This window comes from Malaclemys terrapin, chromosome 3 (assembly GCF_027887155.1).
Source record: "Malaclemys terrapin pileata isolate rMalTer1 chromosome 3, rMalTer1.hap1, whole genome shotgun sequence".
NCBI lineage: Eukaryota > Metazoa > Chordata > Testudines > Emydidae > Malaclemys > Malaclemys terrapin.
The window spans coordinates 37,488,618-37,512,904 of NC_071507.1; the positions used below are offsets into that span (position 1 = coordinate 37,488,618).

Genomic DNA, 24,287 nt, shown 5'->3' on the forward strand with positions numbered 1-24,287 from the left:
GGACTCTAAGGCTAGGTCTACACTACCCGCCTGAATCGGCGGGTAGAAATCGACCTCTCGGGGATCGATTTATCGCGTCCTGTTGGGACGCGACAATCGATCCCCTAATCGACGCTCTTACTCCACCAGCGGAGGTGGGAGTAAGCGCCATCGACAGGAAGCCGCGGAGGTCGATTTTGCCGCGGTCCTCACAGCGGGGTAAGTCGGCTGCGATATGTCGAATTCAGCTACGCTATTCACGTAGCTGAATTTGCGTATCTTAAATCGACTCCCCCCTGTAGTGTAGATGTAGCCTTAGGCTTTGGCTACACTTGAGAGTTACAGTGCACTAAAGCCGCCCCCCAGCGCTGTAACTCACTCCCTGTCCACACTGGCAAGGCACGTACAGTGCTGTACCTCCGCGGCTGCAGCGCTGCAGGTACTCCACCTCCCCGAGAGGATTAGCAGCTGGTGCGGAGTGGCTGAGACGCTGGTGCTCCAGTGTAAACGGGGAGTTAGAGGCAGTGTTTCAGAAAGGACTTGAGAGAGGAATAGTCATGTTAACCGGTAACTCCGATACCACTGTGTAATAATTACTGGAATAGTCTAGCTTTTTAATGGCAAACACTGTAATTATTTGTTTCTCTCTGTCATTTCATAATATCTTCTTAGAATTGTAATTTTTTTCACAACTGTTTATATATTTTCATTATACTGATCCTATTAGCTTGCTACAGAATATGCAGATTGCTTAAAAGTTGTCAAAGTTTAAATGGATAAATTGAAGCAGAAAGCTTTTAAATTGAATACATGTCCTGAAACCAAGGTTGCATGGCTACCACTGTTGAATGAAATTGTTGAAGAACCTGACTATGGTTTTTCTTCGAGTGCAGGTCCATGGGTGCCATGCACCTAAGTCCGGATATTCTAACAAGCAGTATCCTTTAGCCTGCACATGCTCAGTAGATCTCCTTGTCACAACAGACAGTTGACTCTTGGAAATTATCCATCAACAATACTCCATTGAGTTCCTCTCCCTCTGCTCTCACAAAACCCTTTCCTGGTCCCCCTTCAGGAACCACTCTCTCTAGGTGACTTTTTATCAAGAGATGAACTCCCTCCTACAATGAGGGGCAATAGAACATATCTCACCTCAATATAAGGAAGAGAGTTCTATTCGCCGTATTTCCTAGTGTCCCAAAAAGACAGAGGTTGGAGACCCATTCTGGACCTTCAGCAACTAAACATGTTTATTTGAAAGCTGAAATTCAAGGTGGTTATGTTAGCATTGATAATCCCCCTCCTTACAGGAGAGAATGTGGTTTGTGGCTCTCGACATGAAGGATCCATGCTTTCATGTAGGCATTTATCCCTCCCACAGAAGGTTCCTGCAGTTTATGGTGGGCCAAGAACATGTCTTATTCAGAGTCCTTCCATTTGGCTAGCAACAGCAGCCAATGTATTTACAAAAGTTTTCTCTTTGGTGGGAGCCCATTATGAGACATCAGAGTTACAGTTTTCCCATGTCTGGACGATTGGCTCTTGGTAGGTCGACAGAGTTTCTGCTCCATCTTCTAGCAGCTCTGGGCATCTGCATAAACAAAGAAAAGTCCATTTTATCACCCGCACAGATGATAAACTTCATTGGAGTAACACTGGGCTCTGTTTGTTTCTGTAAGAGTTTTCCTTCACACAGAATAGTTTCAGTTAATGAGCAGCCTGATTGCATGGATTACTCGCAGACCACGGACTACAATCAGAATGTGGCCCTCGCTTTTTTTCCATATGGCTTCATGCACTTATGTGATGTCATTCACCAGGCTTCGTCTACGATGTCTACATGCCTGGCTCCGATCGATCTACGCACCAGACAAAGATCACATCAACTCTAGTATGACTGTTCCTGCCAGAGTCATCACCTCCTTCATGTGGTGTCCGAACCTGGGGAGAGTGAGAATGGGCATTCCCTTCAACAGTGCCACTGCCACCATCATAACAGACGCTTCCCTTCTGAGTGAGGTGCTCACCTGAACAATCACACTGCACAATGTACAGGGACCCTTGGGAGGCCAGACTGCACATCAGCATAGTAGAACTGAGGGCAGAATGCCTGGCTTGCAGAGCCTTTCTCCCACTTATACGTTCACTCCATATCCAAGTGATGTCAGACATCACCTCAGTCTTTCGCATAAACTAATGAACAAGATCTCTTCCCCGTTGCCTGGAAGCAGTTAGGCTTTGGAACTGGTGAATCAGAAATGGCATCACTATTGTAGCCACATTCCTCCCAGGTGCTCAGTACTCTTCGGCAGACAATGTGAGCAGGCACTTTTCTGCAGACCACAAGTGGGAGATTCATGACTGTCCTGAGTGAAATATTCAGTGGGCTATATCTCAATGAGATTTCTTTGCATCCCAAATGAACAGAAGCTTCCCTCGTACTGCTCCTGAGGAGCTATTGGCCACAACTCCCAGGATGACGCTCTCCTTTTGTCATGGACAACCAATCTCAGCTATGCCTTTCCTCCCTTTCTCCTGCTACCAAAGGTCCTGAGAAAGATCTGGTACGATAGGGCCAGAGTCATTTGCCTAGCTCCCAATTGGCCCAAGCAGCTTTGGTGCCCAGAACTCTTGAAAACATCAGCCTCCCCTCCCCCAAGCAGAATCTGCCCCTTCCTGGACCTCCTAACTCAGAAGTGGGGGCAGAATCAGACACCCCCAGTCTGGACTCCCGCCATCTCATAGCCTGTTGTGTGGATGGTCATCAGAAATAGAACGCCCCTGTTCGGCACCCATTCAGGCTATCCTTACACAAAGTAGGAAATATTCAGCTAGGACCTGCTACCTAGCTAAATGGAGACGTTTCTCTACCTGGGTGCAGCATAATCAACCTTCTCCAGGCACTGCACATACTCTGGTTGTTTTAGGTTATCTCCTGTCTCCAAAAACTCAGGCCTTTCCATTAGTGAGCTGCAAGTCCATCTTGCAGCGATTAGTGCCAGAAGACATTCTGTTTTCACCACCCAGTGAAGATTCATGAGGGGCCTAATCAGGACCATTCCACCAGTGGTCAAACCTACATTTCAATGGAACCTCAATCTTGTCCTGTCAGCACTCATCAGACCACTGTTTGAACCCTTGGTGACATGCTTCATGTCTCACCTGGTCATGAAAGTTTCATTTTTAGTTGCTAGAGAGACAAGGTGGGTGAGGTAATATCTTTTATTGGACCAACTTCTGTTGGTGAGAGGGACAAGCTTTTGAGCCACACAGAACTCTTCTTCAGGTCTGGGAAAGGTACTCCCAGTGTCACAGCAAAATGTAATGTGGAGCAGATTGTTTAGCAAAAGCACTTAGCATATATTGTAAGGGAACATTCAAGGTAGACTGACCCATTAACACCTCTGTGGCCCTGGGACAAAAAGAGTGGGTTAGTGGGTTAAAGATTGTTGTAATAAGCCATAAATCCAATGTCTCTGTTCAAGTCATGATTTTTAGTGTCTAGCAGAGAAATGAATGTAAGCTCCCAAGTTTGTCTTTTGAAAGTGTTGTGCAAGTTTTCTCTGAGGATGATACTAATAGGTCAGATGCTGCGAGTATCTTTCCCAGACCTGCAGAAGATCTCTTTGTGGCTCAGAAGCTTGTCTCTCTCACCAACAGAAGTTGGTCCAATAAAAGATATTACCTCCCCCAGCTTGTCTCTCTAATATCCTGGGACTGACAGGTCCACAACACACTGCATAATACAACAATTTTTAGTTGCTACCACTTCAGCCAGGAGGGATGAGTGAATTGGGAGCTCTTGTGGCAGACTCTTTTTAGATGGTTTTTCACAGGGAAAATGTATCCCTTCATCTCCATCCTAAGTTCCTCCCCAAGGTTATCTCTGAATTCCATGTCAGCTAGAATATCCAATTATCTGTCCCTTATCGAAAATCCCACACTTTTGCTAAAGAGAATAAACTTCTTTTCCTCAATCTCAGACGTGCCCTGGCATTCTATCTGCAAAGGACTAAACCTATAAGAAAATCACCAAGACTTTTTCTTGTCATAGCAGAAAGATCATGAGGTCAAGCAATATCCACAGCAGAGGCCTGAACTGGCGCGTAATGTCTAGCGAACGTGTGGATGGTGCTCCAGGATTCAGCCGTGGGAACTGCAGTACTGCAAGCATCTTTGCTGCCAACTCCCCTCCACCTCTTACTCCAGTCTGAGCACTGCTTGTCAATTACCAACATGTGGAATACACATAGGAACCAGCACTTGAAGAAGAAATGGAGATTATTTACTTGTAACTGGAAGTTCTTTGAGATGTGTGGTCCCTATCAGTATTCCGCTATCTGCCCTCCATCACTTCTGCTTTGGACCCTATTGGATTCTTGGTCAGAAGAGGAATTGGAGAGGCATAGGTCCACATTGCCTCTTGTGCCCTTGGTCGGGACAAGGAGATCTACTGTGCATGTGCAGGCCAACGGACATTGATTATTAGAACTTTCGGACTTGGGCGCATGGCGCACATGTGAAGCCACATGTGAAATACAGATAGGGACTACACATCTCACAGAACTCCCAGTTACAGGTAAGTAACCTCCATTTATGCCTACACTAACCTTTTTCCCCTTAAATTTCCATTATTCTACTCTCACTGTTGCAACTCTACGAATGCAATCAATAGTGAAAGCAATTGTCAAGACTAACTGCCAGCATTTCAACTATGGTGCCATCTAACCATATTAGTGGACTTTGTGATTAAAATTCAGGCAGTTGACCTACATCAGCACTTCCACCATTTCTAGCGCTCGCGGAAGAGCAATGATAGGACTCTTCAAGAAAACTGCTGGCGTAGACAAAACTTTAAAAGGTCTGTGCTTCATTTATCACTTGAAAGAGCATGAAAGAATACTACTGTCTTTGTATGTTGACTTGGAATCTGCATATGTATGTGTTATGTATACTCTAAAGAAAGTGGCTAGATAGGAAGAAAATCGGTTCTAGGGAAGTTGAAAGAACAGTTTATGTCCATTTGCATATTAACTTTAAACGCAACAAAAATTGAGAACTGTAAAGACCATTGTGTGCTCAGTTTGTAATCTAACCTTTAAAAAAACCTATTTGAACATGACGAATACCTGATGTATCATGATACAGGCAGGTTTATATTCATGAAACACAAATCCTCATGACTAAACCAAAAAAACAAATGTTATTTCTCATCTGGATGTGTGTTCAGGTGCTGAACATTCATAACAGATTAGATTGGGTTGGGTTTCAAGTTGGCTGCAGCTAACAGTGTATAATGTGTTCAGCAAGTGAGAAAGTATTTTAATATTTGCTGCCAGTGATGATTACCAAGTGTTTTTAGATGTGAGGCTATGGCAAAACGTACTGTATTTTTATGATGTGTTCTTTACCTTATTTTTACAGCATTAAAGTTCAAAGTGTAGCTCTCAAATTAGCCTCAAAGTTGGTCACCCATCTTGTACAGAATTGCCAAGAGGTAAGGAGATTTGTTTCTCAATCCCAAGCATATTGCTTTTTAATGTTTTGTTAGTTTGTTTTATTGTGATAGAAGGGATGAATGGTTTTTCTTAGACAGAAATCCCTTTAACGCCCTTTTGGTTTAATTGTGCCTGTAGTGTTAGTTGCTCTTTGTTATGTTAGTGTGTCTCTCCCTCTGTATACACTTCCACATTATGAACTGGAAGCCATATCAGCATCATTTTAATATTTCAGTCTCTCAGTAAGTTGAATTTGAATACATAAAACACATCTTTTAAATACTAGTGGATTCAATGTGCATCTGACTTCTGATTTCTCCTTTTATGGTCAATTTATTGTCCTCATTAATAGTCACTCTGCCTTGGAGAGAAAAAAAATAATTAACATGCATATCCATAACATGAATCCAGTAATCATCCACGTAGCTCAAAGTATATTGTATTTCTGGGAAATGAATATTGAGACTCAAACTTAGGGGAAAAAGGGAAATGCAAAGCTTTGACTGCTGCCCTTTCCATCCCCAGCATATGCAATATCACCTGCTGTATGCCTAAAACCTTGAGTCATATTGTAGGAACAGCAGGTGAAGCTATGTACAGAGATGCAGACTTAATTGCCTTTTAATATTGGTGTTTAAAATATTAGAGAGAGGTAACTCATAATGTTATCTACCCTTGTAAATATTTTAAATTTGTAAACTGTAGACTATACAAATACAGATTATTAACCCAGAAGATTTACTTCCATTTTGAATTGGTAATTTGCAAATCCATTAATATATAAAGAACAGTGTTATTGGAGATATTAATGTCTGTCAGATGTCCATGCGTGTAAATACATGTGCAGATAAATAGATAGATATAGATTTTGGGTTATTTTTAAAACGTATTGAAATATCACCATTTTTGCATTGTAAAAATGTTCCATGTACAGTAATTGCTTTTCTAAATGGAAAACTTTTCAAAAATATACCAGAATACCCGGCAGAAGTGGTCTATACTGTGTGCTAATGGCCTGCAGTGTCTCATTTAAAAAAAAAAAGTAGAATTGAAACAATTACTTATTTTTTGCATCCTCTTAGCTTAAAAAATGGCAGAATGTATATTTTTCAGATTTTGAAATACACTTCTACCTCGATATAATGCGACCTGATATAACACAAATTCGGATATAATGCGGTAAAGCAGTGCTCCGGGGGGGTGGGGCTGCGCACTCCGGTGGATCAAAGCAAGTTCGATATAACGCAGGTTCACTGATAACACAATAAGATTTTTTGGCTCCCAAGGACAGCGTTATATCGAGGTAGAGGTGTATTAAATAACTGTGTAAACCTCATTTCACAGGAGTTTGCCAAGTTTAAATCTGGAATATATTGTTACAATGAAATTTATGATGAACCTTGAAAAAAGAAGCTTATAGTGGAACTGTTGGCACAACCCAACCTATAGCAATGCTGACAAGAATTGCTATGATAATCAGTGTAAATCATGGAGTCTTAAAACTGTTACCTATATATGGAGTATTTTATATTCATTACTAAAGCATGATGAGTGATTTGCATCTATTTAAGTTGTTCTTTTTATTTGATTTGCATTCAGTGGCTCATTATTGGCAGGGAGGACTTGGGCTGCTGCTTTAGAAAAAAGTTAATTTAACAGTTTGTGGTTTAGTGTTATCCAGAATCCATTCTAAATTGTATTATAAAATACTCACATGCATTTCTGTGCTTTCAGTTTATAGAATCCGAAATGAGACAGTGGATTCAGTTAGTAACTTCTTGTTGTGGAGATGAGGAACAAACAGATATACGATTGGCAGCTGCAGAAGTCCTCATAAATATTACACCACTTTTCCTGACCAATCAGAAACTTATCCTTGGTGAGTAAATTTCTAGGATTAAGCACCAGTATTCTCATGGAACACTTTAGAGACTGGAATAAATGAAACTCAACAGCACATGATATTTTATATATTGAATGTGTTTTAATCATGTCAATCAGTTATTTTGAAAGACTTAAAAGGGTATCATGCCCTTTAAATTGACCCTTTCAATATTGGAACCGCTGATTGCGTGTTTCAGCTTATTGAATTAATGTGGAACAATAATTTACTAGAGGGCTCTTTAGTGTAGCAGAAAAAGACATGGCTGAAAGTTGAAACTGTGAAAATTCAGTTAACCACCGGCACACCTTACAAAGAGATTTGAATTTTCCATTACTTGAAATTTTGAAATCAAGATTGGATGTCTTTTTTAAAAATATGCTCTAGTTCAACCACAGGTTATAGCATTCAAAGCAGGAATTACTAGATGAAGTTCTATCGTCTGTGTTAATCAGGAAATCCCTTCTGACCTCAAAATCTATGGGTGGAATCCTGGCCTCACTGAAGTCAATGGTAAGATTTCCATTGACTTCATTGGATCAGGATTTCACTTTAGGAATCTGTGAGCATGGAGAAGCCTGCAACGTCAGCCATTCCTTTGCTACTTTATTTATCTGGTTGTATTAAAGTAGCTGGAAAAGTTTTGAGCCCACAAATTAGTGCATGAACATCTCTGAAAATATTTTTGCTTTTGCCCCATATTTGGTTCCTCCTATAAAATACTGTTGTTACCATGTAGAAAGAGAGAAGAGAATGAGAATGAGAATGACTCTCTAGCATGTTGATTAGGGTGATTACCTGGGAGGGGGGACATCCAGGTTCCAGCTCCTGCTCCAGTCCCTGAATATTTAGCATGGAAAGTGGAACAGCTTCAATGGGAGAGATTGAGAGAGATCCACCCCACAATATCCCATAGCGAAGGCTGCAAGTTTGTCATGGAAGTCATGGATTCCGTGACTTTCCGTGACCTCTGTGACTGCTGCAGTGGCTGGTGCACCTGGCTCGGGCAGCTCAGGCAGCCTGTGCCAGGTGCACTGGCCGCTGCTGGGGCGGTCTTGGGCAACCGCTCCCACCCCCTGCAGCAGAGTTTGGGTGTGGGAGCGGGTAGGGGCACGGGACGGGGTGAGGTGGGCTCTGTGGCGAGGTGGGCTCTGTGGCAGTCTTGGGCCGCCACCCCCTGCAGCTGAGTTTGGGTGTGGGAGGGGGTAGGGAGCTGGGGAATGGGACGGGCTCTGGGCGGCGCTTACCTGGGAGGCTTCCTGGAAGAGGCGACATTCCCCTCGCTCACCTGCTAGGTGGAGGTGTGGCCAGGCAGCTCTGCGCACTGCCTCCGCCTGCAGGCACCTCCCCTCAGCTCCCATTGGCTGTGGTTCCCAGCCAATGGGAGCTGCAAAGCCATGGTCTGGACGGAGGCAACATGCAGAGCTGCCTGGTCACGCCTCCACCTAGCAGCTGAGCGAGGGGGATGTTGCCGCTTCCAGAGAGTCCCCCAGGTAAGCACCGCCCAGAGCCCGTCCCATTCCCCAACCCCAAACCCCTCCCACACCCAAATTCTGCTGCAGGGGGTGGGGGCAGTGGCCCAAGACTGCCACAGAGCCCACCTCACCCTGTCCTGTGCCCCTAACTGCTGCTGGGGAGAGGCAAGGAGCCAGGTAGGGAGCCTGCCAGCCCCACCAACCTCCTCCCCCAGCACCAGCGTGGGTCCCAATCCGCACGCCACTGCCCGCCCCCCTCCAGCACCCAGGCCACCCTCCATTAGCACCAGTGGCATCCATTGACAGTGCCACCCTCTTCCCCCCCGCAAGTTTTAGTCATGGGTATTTTTAGTAAAAGTCATGGACAGGTCACAGGCCATTAATTTTTGTATATTGCCCGTGCCCTAACCATGACTTTTACTAAAAATACCTGTGCCTAAAACATAGTGTTACCCAAAGCCCAGTGGTTAGAGTAGTCCCCTGCAATATTGAAGACACAAGTTCAAATCCTTACTCCAAATCAGGCAGAATAGGGACTTAAACCTGGATCTCCCACATCTCCAGGGAGTGCTATAATCACAATGCTATAAGGCAGAGGCTGTTTTGTGAATGGCTCCTAAGTCCCCTTGTGAATATAGCCCCCCCCCCCCCCCCCCCCCCCAAAAAAAAAATTTGGGACAAAAATATTTGGTGAATTTACAAATCATTTTTGGATGACCCCAAACTGCATATTTCTATAAATAAACTCTTCATCCAAAAATTTTTGCCCAGCTTTAGTTAAGGATCTATAAAATAGATATTGTTTATCCATTGCACATTAGTCTGTCATCTAAAAGCTATCATCCCTGATCGCGTGTCTACAACAGGATGGCGGGGATATGCAATGAAGATTGTATTGGTCTGGCTTGGCTTCAAAGTTCTTTAAATAAATAAATGGTTGGGAGAGAGTGAAGTTAGTGCTTACAGAAAAGGGTGCCACACTGACAGTCCTGAAAATCTATATTCTTTAGTGATACACAAAACAGACACAGCATAAATAGTAGCATTGCCAATATTCTCTCACAAACAAGCCAAAGTGAGGTGGGTGAGAGGTGAATCTGATCTCCATGCCCAGACTTTCTTTGGCCTTTCTGCTTAGATTTCCAGCAGTGCTGCCAACTTTCATGGTGGTGAGTTTTGTGTGCTGTGAACACAGGTGTCCTTAGAACTGGACTTATACCATCAACTCCTTTTACTCAAGTCACGAAGCAGCCTTCAGATGATAGCTATTTTCACTTGCTGCTGAAATGGAGTTGAATGAATGATTCTTAATTGACACTCTATATCCCATTGCCACTTCTGTGAGCCAGGCAATGTCTTGAATCCTGTTTTTTGCCCTTTGTCCCTCTAGCCCCTACTTTATTGTACACCTTCTTAAAGACTTCTTTTAGTTGTTTTTCCTGGTACAGTTCCACCCTCCCGCCCCTCAGCATTTAAGTTACTTACACTGCTATTTCTCTCACTTTTTAATTTACCTATAAGGACATAGGCGTTATCATACTGGTGCAGAATGTGGGTCCGGCATGCAGCCTCCACCAGTGACCAGTAGCTCGTGGTTCAGATGAAAGCGATAAATTTCCATAATGTGTCTAGTCATCTGTGCAGTGTTGTGCATAGGAGGTGGGAGAAAGAAATTCCACCTTGACCTTCTCAAACGATCAGCTTGGATCCTCAACATGAAGTGTGTGGGTATCCTAGCTAGTTGTAGTATGTCATCTCTTGCCTTGGCCTAACCGGAAACTTTTAGACTCTGGCTGTTAAATTGTTTAACATAATATACAACATAATAAAATGATGTGAGAGCTGGATGGTGGGGTTTGATCAGATAATAAACAAACTTACTCAGCCCATTAAGAACATATGAAAAGTATATGTATTCCATATGTTTGATAACATATACAGAGCCTTTGAAAGCTTAGCTTTGATGTAATGCCAACTTTGCATTGACTCATAGACTTTCAAGGTACATTAATTTTGAAAGAAAGTGAGAATAGAAATTAACATATTTTTGCTTAATATATAAAATGAACATATCTTGTTTTCTGAGATGTCGGATGAGCTAAAAATGAGACAATAAAGTATTTGTTTGGAAACGTGTCTGTTAAATGGTATTGATACCATTTAGCTAGGCTAAATCTATGCTAATCCTTTGGTACCAGGTAGATGCAGCATTTATGTATTGTGCCTGAGATTATCACATTTGGAAATCTTGACTCCTAGAACCAAAGTTAGAGCTAATATAAAATGAGGGAGACTGGGGTGTTTGAATGATTGGTACTGGAATATTGAAGTTTTCATCTCTGTCACTGGTAGGAACTGGGCTACAGTTAGCAGTGATCAAAATTTTCCTATCTGGTGTCTGTTAAGTAGCAATGTGAAATGAGTCAGTAATTCCAGTCCTTTTCTGGCAGATATGTCCCACTTGAAGCCAAAATTGGCATTAATTGGTAGTCTTATCAATGAGGCCAAGGCCTGAAGAGTAGGCATTCTGACCTAGCATTTCTTCCCAAGAAGAGGGCCCAAGCAGGCCTGAGTTAAGACAGGAGGAGGGTCTGTTCATCCTGAATGTTTTCTAGAGAGCGGGCAGTCTGGCATCTTTCACAAACACTAAATGTATCACACACAAAAATGATACCAAGTAAAGGGCCTGATTCTGCTGTCAGTTACACAGGTGTCAATCAGGAGCCACTCTCTTGAAGATTGTGGAGCTGCGCTTGTGTGAAACTTGTGTAAAGGAGAGGTTGGCAATTTATTCCTGATTCTACTATCAGTTTGTTCAATGGCTGATGTTCTAAGATAGATGTTAAAAAAAGCTAATACTAAACAACTTCAGCCAATCAGAGAAATAAATGCAAGAAAATATTTCTTAGAGGGAAACGGATTGTAGTACTCAAGGGAATTGTCGGGACTCTCCTCTCTGCCTTTGCTTAGTGTTGCCTGAGGAGTCAAGAAAAGAAGCCTTTCCAGAGAGACCATTTTCAGTTTTGCCACATCTCTTTTGAGAACACTGTAAGAACTTGTTTACACAGGGAAATTGGCTGGCATAGTTATAGCAGAATAATCATTCCACTATAGCTGTTCTGGTGCAACGCGTTTCCCCCGCCCCCTTGTGTGGAAACTATTCCAGAATAAAAGTGCCTTGATTCTAGAGTTATTAAAGTGGAGTTATTATTCTGAAATAGAGTCTCCAAGTGTGTGTATGCGAGGGAAGCTATACTGAAATAGCTATAGTAGAATAATTATTCTGATACAGTATCACAGCCAGTTTCCCTGACTAATCACACAAACCCAAATACCCTTGCCCTGCCTCACCCCTTCCCCGAGGCCCTGCCCCTTCACCAAAGCCAGGCCCACTCACTCCATCCCCCCTTCCTCTGTCGCACGCTCTCCCCCACCTTCACTCACTTTCACCTGGCTGGGCCAGGGAGTTGGGGTGCAGGAGGGGGTGCGGGCTCTGGGCTGGAGCCGAGAGGTTCAGAGTGTGGGAGGGGGCTCCTGGCTGAGCCTGGGGCAGAGGGTTGGGGTGTGGGGTGCAGGCTCTGGGAGGGAGTTTGGCTGGGGGAGGGGTTGGGGTGTAGGAGGGGGTTTGGGGTGCTGGCTCTGGGAGGGGACTCAGGGCTGGGGCAGGGGGTTGGGGTGCAGGCTCCGGCCGGGCGGCACTTACCTTGGGCGGCTCCCGGTTGGCGGTGCAGTGAGGCTAAGGCAGACTCCCTGCCTGCTCTGGCCCCACGTCTCTCCCGGAAACGGCCAGCATGTCCCTGCGGCCCCTGGGAGAGGGGCCAGGAGGCGCCGCATCCTGCCCCTGCCTGCAGGCACCACCCCCTCAGCTCCCATTGGCCGCAGTTCCTGGCCAATGGGAGCTGTGGAGTTGGTGCTTGGGGTGGGGGCAGCGAATGGAGCTCCCTTCTCCCCCCAGTGGCCACAGGGACATGCTAGCCACTTCCGGGAGAGGCACAGGGCCAGAGCAGGCAGGTAGCCTGCCTTAGCCCTGCTGCGCTAGCCCGATTCCGAGAGACTCCTGGCAAAACCTGGAGTGTTGGCAACACTACTGGGTACAGAAGACCTAAGAATCTCCCACTACGTGCAAGCAATAACATGGGCTTAACTCTCCACCTAAACCTCCATCACACAAACCTCTGAGGGAGAACCTGACAGAAAAGTGCTTTCCCCTACAGCAATGTGGTAGAAATAAACCTAGGCAACCACTGCATTGCTCCCCAATCTCCAGAGTGTAATCTGTGATATGGCGTGGTCAGCAGCTAGTCATTTTTTCAAGAGAAGTCCTAGTATATTCTCTTTATCATCAATGATATTCACAACCTGAGCAATACATTCAGCTGAGGTGCTCCAGAGAGCAGTACCATCAAGCAAGCTTTCTTAATACAGCCACTTAGTGTCAACCCAACATACTGCTGTTCCCCAGACACCTCCAGACAGAACCTCCAGCCAAAAGTCATTACTTCAAGGACCTGTTGGATCCTCACGTGCACATTAGCAGCATTCTACTAATTCCCAGCAAGAATTCCACACTCACAGGAACTGCAGAAATTTCAGAGCATTAGTGGTTACCCAAGAGTATCCCAGTATTGGCTTGATGCTGAAGATGGTCTTCCTCTCACCAGCTACCTACTCCTAGGACCAGACAGGGCCAACCATCAAGGGGAGATAAAAGAGAAGAAAAGGTGGGAAAAACAGGTTGGCTGTTCAGACTTCAGCATTATAGAGCAAACAGCATTGCCACAAGTCCTCCTCTTTTCTCCCCTTCACCCCCTTTTTTTGTGCGTGTTTCATTAAATTTTGTCATTTTTAGATGTGAGAATAAATATTTCTGTAACTGTTCTGATTTATCTGTAAGAAGCAAAATTCTAAATGCCTTGCCTCTTTGTAAATGTTCAGGTCTCTCCAGTACACTCGCAATGTGGAAATGCGTGGTTCTGCTGTTGCAGAGTGAAGAGCTGATAGTAAGGGATACAGCTGCTGATGTCATAAGGGTGGCCCAGTCTCAAAGAAATATCTGTAACAAAACAGGTACAGTTTGATAATTTTTCTGTTGACTTGGACATTACTGGGTATTTGAAAGAAGAAAATATTTCCCTTTTCAGCACAAAGGGCAGTGCTTTAATGCTTAATAATTGTACAGTGACTCTCACATATCTTATCACAGTGTGACATCACATACTGTAGAAGAAAATGGCCAATTATGGAAGTTTAACACCCACATTTTTTATTTTTTACATTTCTTGGTATAATGTGAATATAGTTAGGTGGTTTTTTAGGATAGACTGCTACAGTACTTTGAGATGGTTCTTCCTGTCTTGAGTCAGACTGGCTTCTCTCAGGTCCGGCAAACCTTCTTAACATGTCTATTGCCTGGTAACTAAAGCACAGTCACTAAAGTTAAGTACTCGCCACTGTCCCTAGGGCTGCGTATGTGCTAGGTCCTACCTGACCATGATGGATACACATAGAGAGGCATTCCATAATACAGCAATTACTTCATAATTGCAACCAGAATTCATAAATCGTATATAGATTCCCCAAATCATCACAGGCCCCTTATGTTCTCTCTGCCTCAGTTTGCTCATTTGTACTATGTTTATTAGTTTACAAAAAAAAGCTCAAAGACTATTATTAGCTTTAACTGAGCTTGAATCTTATTCCATAGATCTTGGATGGTATCTTACATTATTTTGACTAATCCTGTTTCTTTGGCATCATATCTTACAATGGAAATGAAAGTAATTGAGCATGAAAGTTTAATTTCTGTATAGATCAGAATGAGAAATGGGTGGCAAGCATTCTGTTTTCATACATTTTGTGATTTTTCAGGTCCTGCAATGAAAGCTGTTCAGGTCCTGCAATGAAAGCTTTTAAAGCTTATTGTTATACTTGTAATGTTTCTTCTTCTCCAAAAACACTAGTTAACCTGAGTGATTACGGCTTCTTATATTTTCAGTTTAAAGAGACATCTGTTTGTTTAGTTCATCAAGCCTTGCTCCAGCTCTAAAACCCAGTGTATTATTCCCTGGAGATTGATATAGCTGCAATGTCTAGCATTTCTTGCTGACCCTGTAAGACATATAATTGATGTAATTTTGCCAATAGAAGCCTAAATGGAAAGAATGTCAACTAGATTTCGCATTTATTAGAATACTGTGCCTATCTACCATGGTTATACAAAAGTCACCATACTGAAATCCCTCTTCTTTATTATTTTTTCTAATTGTCAGAAATCTGGCTGTTTGGTGCTGGCAATGCCAACCACCATCCCTACCTTCTTTTTTTGTGAACATCACTAGTACCAGCATTTTGCACAATCACCTGCTCTGAGTTTATTTTTTTTGTGGACATATTTAAGCATCCTGTGAAGAGGCAGTGCTGGAACTCTTTAACAGGACAGCTTCTCCTTTAATGTTTGATTAATGTAATATATCCAAGGAGGCTATTCATGGCATGATAGCTATTCCTGAAGGTTCATTTAAGGTTCAAACTGATCCCGTTTTTCCCTACCAAAGAGTAAAGTAGTGGGGGTATGTGTCTCTGTATAGAATCATAGAATTGTAGGACTTGAGGGGACCTCAAGAGTTCATCTAGTCCAGTCCCCTGCATTCATGGCAGGACTAAGTATTATCTAGACCATCCCTGACAGGTGTTTGTCTAACCTGCTCTTAAAAATCTCTAATGATGGAGATTCCACAACCTCCCTAGGCAATTTATTCCATTGCTTACCACCCTGACAGGAAGTTTTTCCTAATGTCCAACCTCAACCAGCTGTGTTGCAATTTAAGCCCATTGCTGCTGCTTCTATCCACAATGATTAAGAATATTTTTTCTCCCTCCTCTTTGTAATAACTTTTTATGTACTTGAAAACTCTTTTATTGTCCCCTCTCCATCTTCTCTTCCCCAGACTAAACAAACCCAATTTTTTCAGTCTTCCCTCATAGGTCATCTTTTTTGGATCTTTAATCATTTTTGTTGCTCTTCTATGGACTTTCTCCAATTTGTTCACATCTTTTCTAAAATGTGGTGCCCAGAACTGGACACAATACTCCAGTTGAGGCCTAATCAGCACGGAGTAGAGCAGAAGAATTACTTCTTGTGTCTTGCTTGCAACACTCCTGTTAATACATCCCAGAAGGATATTTGCTTTTTTTGTAACAGTGTACATTGTCGACTCATATTTAACTTGTGATCCACTATGACCCCCCAGATCCTTTTCTACAGCACTCTTTACTAGACAGTCATTTCCCATTTTGTACATGTGCAACTGATTGTTCCTTCCTAAGTGGAGTACTTTGTATGTGTCCTTATTGAATTGCATCCTGTTTACTTCAGACCATTCCTCCAGTTTGTCCAAATCATTTTGAATTTTAATCCTATCCTACAAAGCACTTGCAATCCCTCCCAGCTTGGTGTCATCTGCAAACTTTATAAGTGTACTCCCTCTGTCATTATACAAATCATTGATGAAGATATTGAACAGAATTGGACCCAGAACTGATCCTGCGGGACACCACTCAATATGCCCTTCTAGCTTGACTGTGAACCACTGATAACTACTCTATGGGAACAGTTTTCCAACCAGTATGAGCCCACCTTATAGTAGCTCCATCTAGGTTGCATGTATCAAGATAGAGCTAATCTTAACTTTGACTCTGCTTCTACCAGATGAGATGTTTGAAATTTGAGTCTACATATTAGTAGCAAATTATGAGATTGGTTGGTTGGGACATGCATATAACAGTTATGGTGCACTTTCCCATATTTTCTGCCACATTAGTGATGTCTGTGTTACCCCACACGTGTGGCAAGTGTGGGCTGGTGTGAGACCATATGTACCTCTTTTATGTTTCTAGAATAATGAGATCAGAGGTAAATGATCTTATTGTACATTTCAGTATATGGTTTTATGCCCAATAACAACTACAACCTTACACAGTTTTTTGATATATTAAATGACCTCCTTGAAGAACAAATGCATTATAATTTAGTACTGTTTTTCAACCTTTTTTCATTTGCAGACCTCTAAAAATTTTCAAATGTAGGTACGGACCCCTTTGGAAATTTAGCCTGTGCTCCGTGGACCACTACCATAGAAGTCTTAGACTGAAAACTGACTAAACAGAATTCAGCTATGAATGTTGCTCGTGCTCGGCATGGCATTTGACTCAGTAAGAGAAAGGGTGCTAAGGTGTGGGCTTCTATGGTAATGACAACACTTCCGAGTTTTACCTGTAGGCGAGATAATCACATACTCTAGATTGATCAGAAAAACGGAATGCCTTTTCTGTGATCTGAAACTTCATTTTCGTAGTCACCTTTCGCAGACCCCTTAGACATAGTCTGTGGACCCTGAGGGGTTCGCGGATCACAGGTTGAAAACCATTGCTATACTCCATGGTTTTTGATGATTGCAGTGCTCAGCGCCATCTGCTGACTAATCCATGCAGCTGCATATCAGAGTTAGTTTTAGATGGGAGTGGCAGAAATAGAGACAAATTAATAAGGATAATATAAAGCAGTTACCAACATGACACTGGTGTGTAAATAAAACTTTTGTCCCTCTTGTAGATTGGAAGGAAAAGTGCAAAGAAGAGCATTTTTTCTGAGAGATGGTGCTAAACCAAAAAAACACATTTCTTTTTTATAGACTAGTGTTACTTTCCAATACTGTCAGTAGACAGTTCATTTTATATATATTTTAATTTATTTTGAAAAGCTGGATTTAATTTTGTTGCAAAAATTGATTCAGATACGGATGGCTGCTGCCATTTTTCTGAGAAAGTCATGACACATGGAAACCAAACTGTCTAATTAGGAGTAAGATTAATTATTGTTTTGTTTGCCTAAAATGGAAGCTTGTCAGGTAGTTAAGGTCTTACTAATGACCTCCCTATTACAAATCCAGTCAATGACTAAAGTTATTGGATGTATACTGACTTTGTTATTGCTTCCTCATGCATTGAGGTGTAAACTTCTGTGAGATTGTTTTATTGCTGTTAGTGTGAGGGAGGGCACAAGAAGTATTGTTTTCAGTGTAAATGTATAATAGTTTCTTTGAAATTTAATTAAATTAGTGACCCATGGCTGTGTACTGTCTAGACCCATTCACAGCCCTATTGCTTATCCCAGAGTTTATTCCTTAAAAGAAAGATGATTTAAATCAAGGAACAGGGACCTTCCTTCCTATACTCATGGTCATTTTCCTGAATGTCCTGAGATGTTCAGGTAATTCAAGGCTGGAATGAAAGCTGCATCTATTACTGTATCATTTTCAGTTTGGCTTTTGTTTACAAAGGAAGAAATGTCTTGAGTGAGGCTGTGGGCTTGTCGAGATTTAGAAAAATTTGACCTGTTTAAATAAATCATTTTATAATTGTTCTGGTTAAATGTTTGCAAACCTCTAATGTAGATGCCCTTAAATAGGTTAGCCCCAATGTTGGTAAATTTAAGACCCATGTAAGTGTATCTACATTAGGACCTAAAACCAGATTAACTAGATTGATTTAACATTGGTTTAGATACATTGTTGTAGACTGGGGGGTAGAGCTGTAAAGGGGGCTAAATTTTTTAGATGTGTTTATGTAATTTAGCAGCCGAAATCGCTTTTTCAAAAGTAGTATAGCTATGTAGGAGCCTAAGTTTCGTTGAAAATCAAGGGGATTTTTAGGCTCCTAAATGCCTAAATCACTTTTGAAAACAGGACCAGGGCTCCTAAGTCATGTAGGTGTGTTTGAAAATTTTGTCCCAGGCCTATAATAATTTTTGTTCTGTAGGCCAAAAATTTAGACCTCTTAATCCTAATCTGAACCTACAATTCCAATTTTTTACCATTAAGGAAGTATCAACAAATAACATGAATGTTCCAGAAGTCCTCATTTGACATAGGGCAATTCAAAGCCATCTCTGCTGATTTCAGTGCTGCTCCCTGCTGTGTCTCTATGTCATCTAGGAAAAGTGGTCACTCAGTGCAAATGACTAATATCCCAACCTTTGAATCACCAACACAGATTCTTCAGCTATTGGGATGTTAGTTTCACTGTCACTGATAAAATGCAGACTATGGGAGTCAGTGTTAGACTTTTTGTTGTTTTTCCATTGAATTCACATTTTATCAGGCTATTCTGAAGCCGTCAGTCCATCTCTATTTTCTCCCTCTCATGCCCTCATCAGAAAACTCACATTCAGAGAGGGTAAGAGGGAAATGAGACTGGTTGCTTCACTGTGGAGCGGGCCTGGAGGAACGAAGCACCCCCAGCCATGCTGATTGAGTTCCACTGAAGGCTTACTCACTTCCTTGGCAGTGCCCACTGAGGAATAGAAATCACCATACTAGAGAGAAGATTTGGATGCTGTTATCCCAGGATGTATCACTGAAGATCATTAGGGTGCTCAATACCATATCAGTAGGGTGACCATGATTTCCCAAAGGAAAAACAGGACACCGCAGTGGCCGACCCAAAGCCCCGTCCCCCCCGCGTGGGACCGGCCTGAGCCCCCCTGCTGCTCATCCACACAGGGACAGCCTGAGGCCCCCATATACTCCTGCAGGCCGGGTAGCCCAAGCCACCCCCTGCCGCCCACCCACAAGAGGACAGCCCGAGGCCCCCTGCCACCTGTTCACATGGGGCTAGCCTGGCCCACGCCGCTCTCCTGAGCCCTCACCCCCACACGGGGCTGGCGTTGCTGTTCCCCCCCTGCACATTCGTCCACGCCCCACTTTAGTTTCATGATCAGTTGGCAAGAGCAAATGGGACAATGTCCAGTTTTGTCATAGAAGTTGGGACGGCCGGGATGGGGCTTAAAAAAGGGACTGTCCCAGCCAAAACAGGATATATGGTCACCCTAAATATCAGTAACAATATCAGCCTGGTTTAGTAATGTGATTAGTTCTGGCTTGAAAACATTATCTCAGTTCTATTTTATTGCATCAAACTAAAAGTTTGCCTACAGGTTAGCAGCCTTTGAGTAACCCATACTTTGTATATAGTGATTAGAAAATGTAAACAGGGTCCGGGATATAATAAAAAAAAGTGTGGTACTGAAAAAAAATGAGTGAAAATCATTTTCAGCAGATTCACAGAAAATGTATGTGTGGGAAATCTCAATTCCTTGACAGAATCAAACTGTTTTTATAAAACTTTTCTACCTGTGAATCACCTTCCTAGTCTGCCCGCACTCTCCCCCGTACCCACAAAAAGTTGCACAATGCGCTGTTCTCTAAAAAATACAACAATTTAGTTTTTCATAGGTGACGAAGCTGGAATGGAAATTAAAAACTAAAACTACAGCTCGATCTAAAAGCAAGCATGAAGAAAACGAGATTTTTTTTAGGGCCACTGCAGTATTGCTGATTTCATTGTTTGGATCATAGAATCGTAGGACTAGAAGGGACCTCAAGAGGTCATCCTTCACATGCTGTGCACTCATGGCAGGAATAAGTATTATCTAGACGAGGGGTGGGCAAACTTTTTAGCCCGAGGGCCACATCAGGGTTGCACAACTGTATGGAGGGACGGGTAGAGAAGTCTGGGCCTCCCAAAACAGCCTGGCCCCCACCCCCTCCCACTTCCTACCCCCTGACTGCCCCCCTCAGAACCACCAACCCGTCCAACCCCCCTGCTCCCTGTCGCCTGACTACTCCGACCCCTCCACACTGACGTTCCCTGACAGCCCCCCTGGGACTCTCACCCCCTATCCAACCGTCCTCTGCTCCTCGTCCCCTGCTCACCCCCTCCCAGGAACCCCCGCCACTAACTTCCCCCCGGGATGCCACACCCTTATCCAACCCCCCCTGCTCCCTGTCCCCTGACTGCCCTCCTGATCCCTGTCCACATCCCCGCCCCCTGACAGGCCCCCCGGGACTCCCACTCCCAACCCTCCCTGTTCCCCATCCCCTGACTGCCCCCCCAGAACCTCCACCGCATTCAACTGCCCCCTACTCCCTGACTGTCCCCCAGGATTCCCTGCTCCCTTACCTAACGCCCCCGCTCCCTGCCCCCCTTACCAGCAGCAGGAGCTCGCAGCGGCAACACCCGGCCACAGCCAGCTGTGCTCCGCACGCTGTCCAGTGGGAGCGGCGGGCCAGAGTGCGGCCTGGGTGGCGGTGTGGCTGCAGGGGAACAGTGGGGACTAGGCTCCCCGGCCGGGAGCTCAGGGGCCGGGTAGGACGGTCCTGCGGGCTGGATGTGGCCCGCGGGCCATAGTTTGCCCATGTCTGATCTAGACCATCCCTGACAGGTGTTTGTCTAACCTGCTCTTAAAAAGCTCCAGTGATGGAGATTCCACAACCTCCCCGGGGCAATTTATTCCATTGGTTAACCAGCCTGACAGGAAGTTTTTCCTAATGTCCAACCTAAACTGCCCTTGTGGCAATTTAAGCCGATTGCTTCTTCTCCTGTCCTCAAAGGTTCAGGAGAATCATTTTTCTCCCTCCTCCTTGTAACAACTTTTTATGTACTTGAAGACTGTTATAATGTTCCCTCTCCATCTTCTCTTCTCCAGACTAAACAAACCCAATTTTTTCAATCTTCCCTCATAGGTCATGTTTTCTAGACCTTTAATAATTTTTGTTGCTCTTTTCTGGACTCTCTTCAGCTTGTTCACATCTTTCCTGAAATGTGGCTCCCAGAACTGGACATAATAATCTAGTTGAGGGCTTATCAGCACAGAGTAGAGCAGAAGAATTACTTCTTGTTTCTTGCTTACGACACTCCTGCTAATACATCCCAGAATGATGTTTGCTTTTTTTGCAACCGTGTTGCACTGTTGACTCTGCTTGTGATTCACTATGACCACATATCCCTTTCTGCAGTACTCCTTCCTAGGCAGTCATTTCCCATTTTGTACGTGTGCAACTGATTATTCCTTCCTAAGTGGAGTACTTTGAATTTGTCCTTGTTGAATTTCATCTTATTTTCTTCAGACCATTACTCCAGTTTGTCCAGATTATTTTGAATTTTAATTCTGTCCTCCAAAGCACTTGCATCCCCTCCCAGCTTGGTATTGTCTGCAAACTTTGTACGTATACTCTCTCTGTCATTATCCAAATCATTGATGAAGATATAAAGAGAACTGGACCCAGAACTGATCCTGCGGGACACCACTCAATATGCCCTTCCAGCTTGACTGTGCACCACTGATAACTACTCTCTGGGAGCAGTTTTCCAACCAGTCATGCACCAACCTTTTAGTAGCTCCATCTAGGGCGTTGTCTACACTGTCACTTTACAGCGCTGAAACTTTCTCGTTCAGGGGTGTGAAAAAACACACCCCTGATTGATGCAAGTGTAGACAGTATACCAGCACTGGGAGCCGCTCCGAGTGCTTTAACGTTGGTAATGAAGACATACCCTAAGATGTATTTCCCTAGTTTGTTTATGAGAAGGTCATGCAAGATAGTATCAAAAACTTTACTAAATGACATCTACTACTTCCCCCTATCCACTAGGCTTGTTACCTTGTCAAAGAAAGCTACTAGGTTGTTTTGACACAATTTGTTCTTGACCAATCCATGCTGACTGTTACTTACCACCTTATTATCTTCTAGGTGTTTGCAAATTGATTGCTTAATTATTTGCTCCATTATTTTTCTGAGTACAGAAGTTAAGCTGACTGGTCTGTAATTCTCTGGGTTGTCCTTATTTCCCTTTTGATAGATTTGCACTACTATATTTACCCTTTTTCAGTCCTCTGGAATCTCACCCATCTTCCATGACTTTTGAAGATAATTGCTAATGGTTCAGATATCTCCTCAGTCAGCTCCTTAAGAATTCTAGGATGTATTTCATCAGGCCCTGGTGACTTCAAGACATAAGGATTGCCAAAGTGCTGTTTAACATGGAAGAGGGGAAGTAACTTTTATTGGTATTATCAGTACACCCTGCTAAAGAGATGGTAGAAGAGATTGGAGTCAGGGAGGTGTAGCTGCATGTGTTTGTGCTAGAACTTGTAGTCGAGGTAAGAAATGGGAGAAAGTGGAGAGAGAATTGGGATGAAAGTATACTAACATAGAAAGAGAAGAGGAAAGAAAAAACCCTGCTGAAATGTGCATGTCCACTCACCTTCCTGTGAAAACTTTCCCTTAACTAATATAAATATGTGGCGAAGTTTTTCACACTCACACACCCTTGGAGGGACCTAGTAAATCACTTCAAAGAGAGATAATAGATAATGGAGTCTGTGTGATGTTGATGTTACACCATGGACCTGGCATTCATCACCACCACCACAGGTGATGTCAGCAAATCAGTAGTGGCTGGTGTGATTGCAAAACTTCCAACCCAGCTGTCCTCTACTGCTGATCCATGAAGAATTTCAAGACAAGTGCCTGAAATCTAATCAGCTCTAGTTGTTAGTGAAGTAGATAAGAGTTATTCCAGCTGACCCTGCAACACCACTACCTTTTGGTCCTCCACTGTTTCAAATACCATGTTTCCAGTGGTTCTGTCTATGCCTTTTAAAATACCATTGCTCACATGCCAGTATGCATTATTTGTAGTTTCCCACCATTACAGTAGCACCTAAAGACTGCAATCAAAATTGAGGACCCATTGTTCTAACATAACATGTCCCTGCCTCCATGCCTTATATGAGGACATAGAGGGAGCCAGAGATTGTTATCTTAGAAGAGGGGCAGGAATAAGGGACATAATAGTCTGACTCTATAAATGCCAGAAGATACCAAAGACAGAGATCAATTACCTCCTAAGGGAAGTTATGGGGGCACCATCACTTCATGTAATTTGTTTTAAGATAAACTGGACAAAAAACCCCAGCCTAAATGAGGAAATAAAAAACAATATCTAGATGCTGTAGCTCTATGAATAAAATATCAATACTTTACCATACATCTGCATACAGAGCTAGATATTTCAAAGTACTTCCCAATATTTTCATTACCACAGTTGCAAAGTAAATAAAGCATACATCCAGAGATAACTCATCTTCACCGATCCCTATGGATGCTGTAGTGACTAAGTAAGACATGGTCTCTTGCAACTCCCCCAGTGATGTGAATAACCTTGATGGGAAATGCTGGCCAAGTAGGAGTGAGTTACTCAACAGCAGAATTTGTTAGGCAATTCTTTAATGTTGTTGCAGGACTTTCATATTAGAGACACACTGAGGTGTTAAAATCTCTCTTGGGTACTTCAGATAATACAGGTTGAGGATAAGGGAAAATAAGGGTCAAAGACCTGCATGGGTATTTTTAGTGATGCTTGAGAGTGTAGTAAAAAAGAGATTCCCTGCAGAGAAACAACAGCACATTGAGGACTGGTCTACACTAAAAATTTACATTGTAGCTATGACGCCCTAACCCCAGGTGTAGTCAGGTTAGATTGACAGAAGAATTCTCCTGCTGACCTAGCTACTCCCTTTCAGGGAGGTGGATTACCTACAGCGGTGGGAGA

At 43.2% G+C, this 24,287-nt stretch overlaps 1 protein-coding gene across 2 annotated transcripts in view; it reads left to right on the forward strand.

The window, feature by feature from the left end:
- The window catches only part of THADA (THADA armadillo repeat containing), a 327,070-nt gene that overhangs the window by 276,829 nt on the left and 25,954 nt on the right, over positions 1–24,287 (forward strand). For both annotated transcript variants that reach the window (XM_054024500.1, XM_054024499.1), the window contains 3 exons: positions 5,404–5,476; positions 7,212–7,356; positions 13,770–13,901. In XM_054024500.1, the coding sequence (XP_053880475.1) occupies positions 5,404–5,476; positions 7,212–7,356; positions 13,770–13,901 (350 nt within the window). The remainder of the gene's footprint in view (positions 1–5,403; positions 5,477–7,211; positions 7,357–13,769; positions 13,902–24,287) is intronic.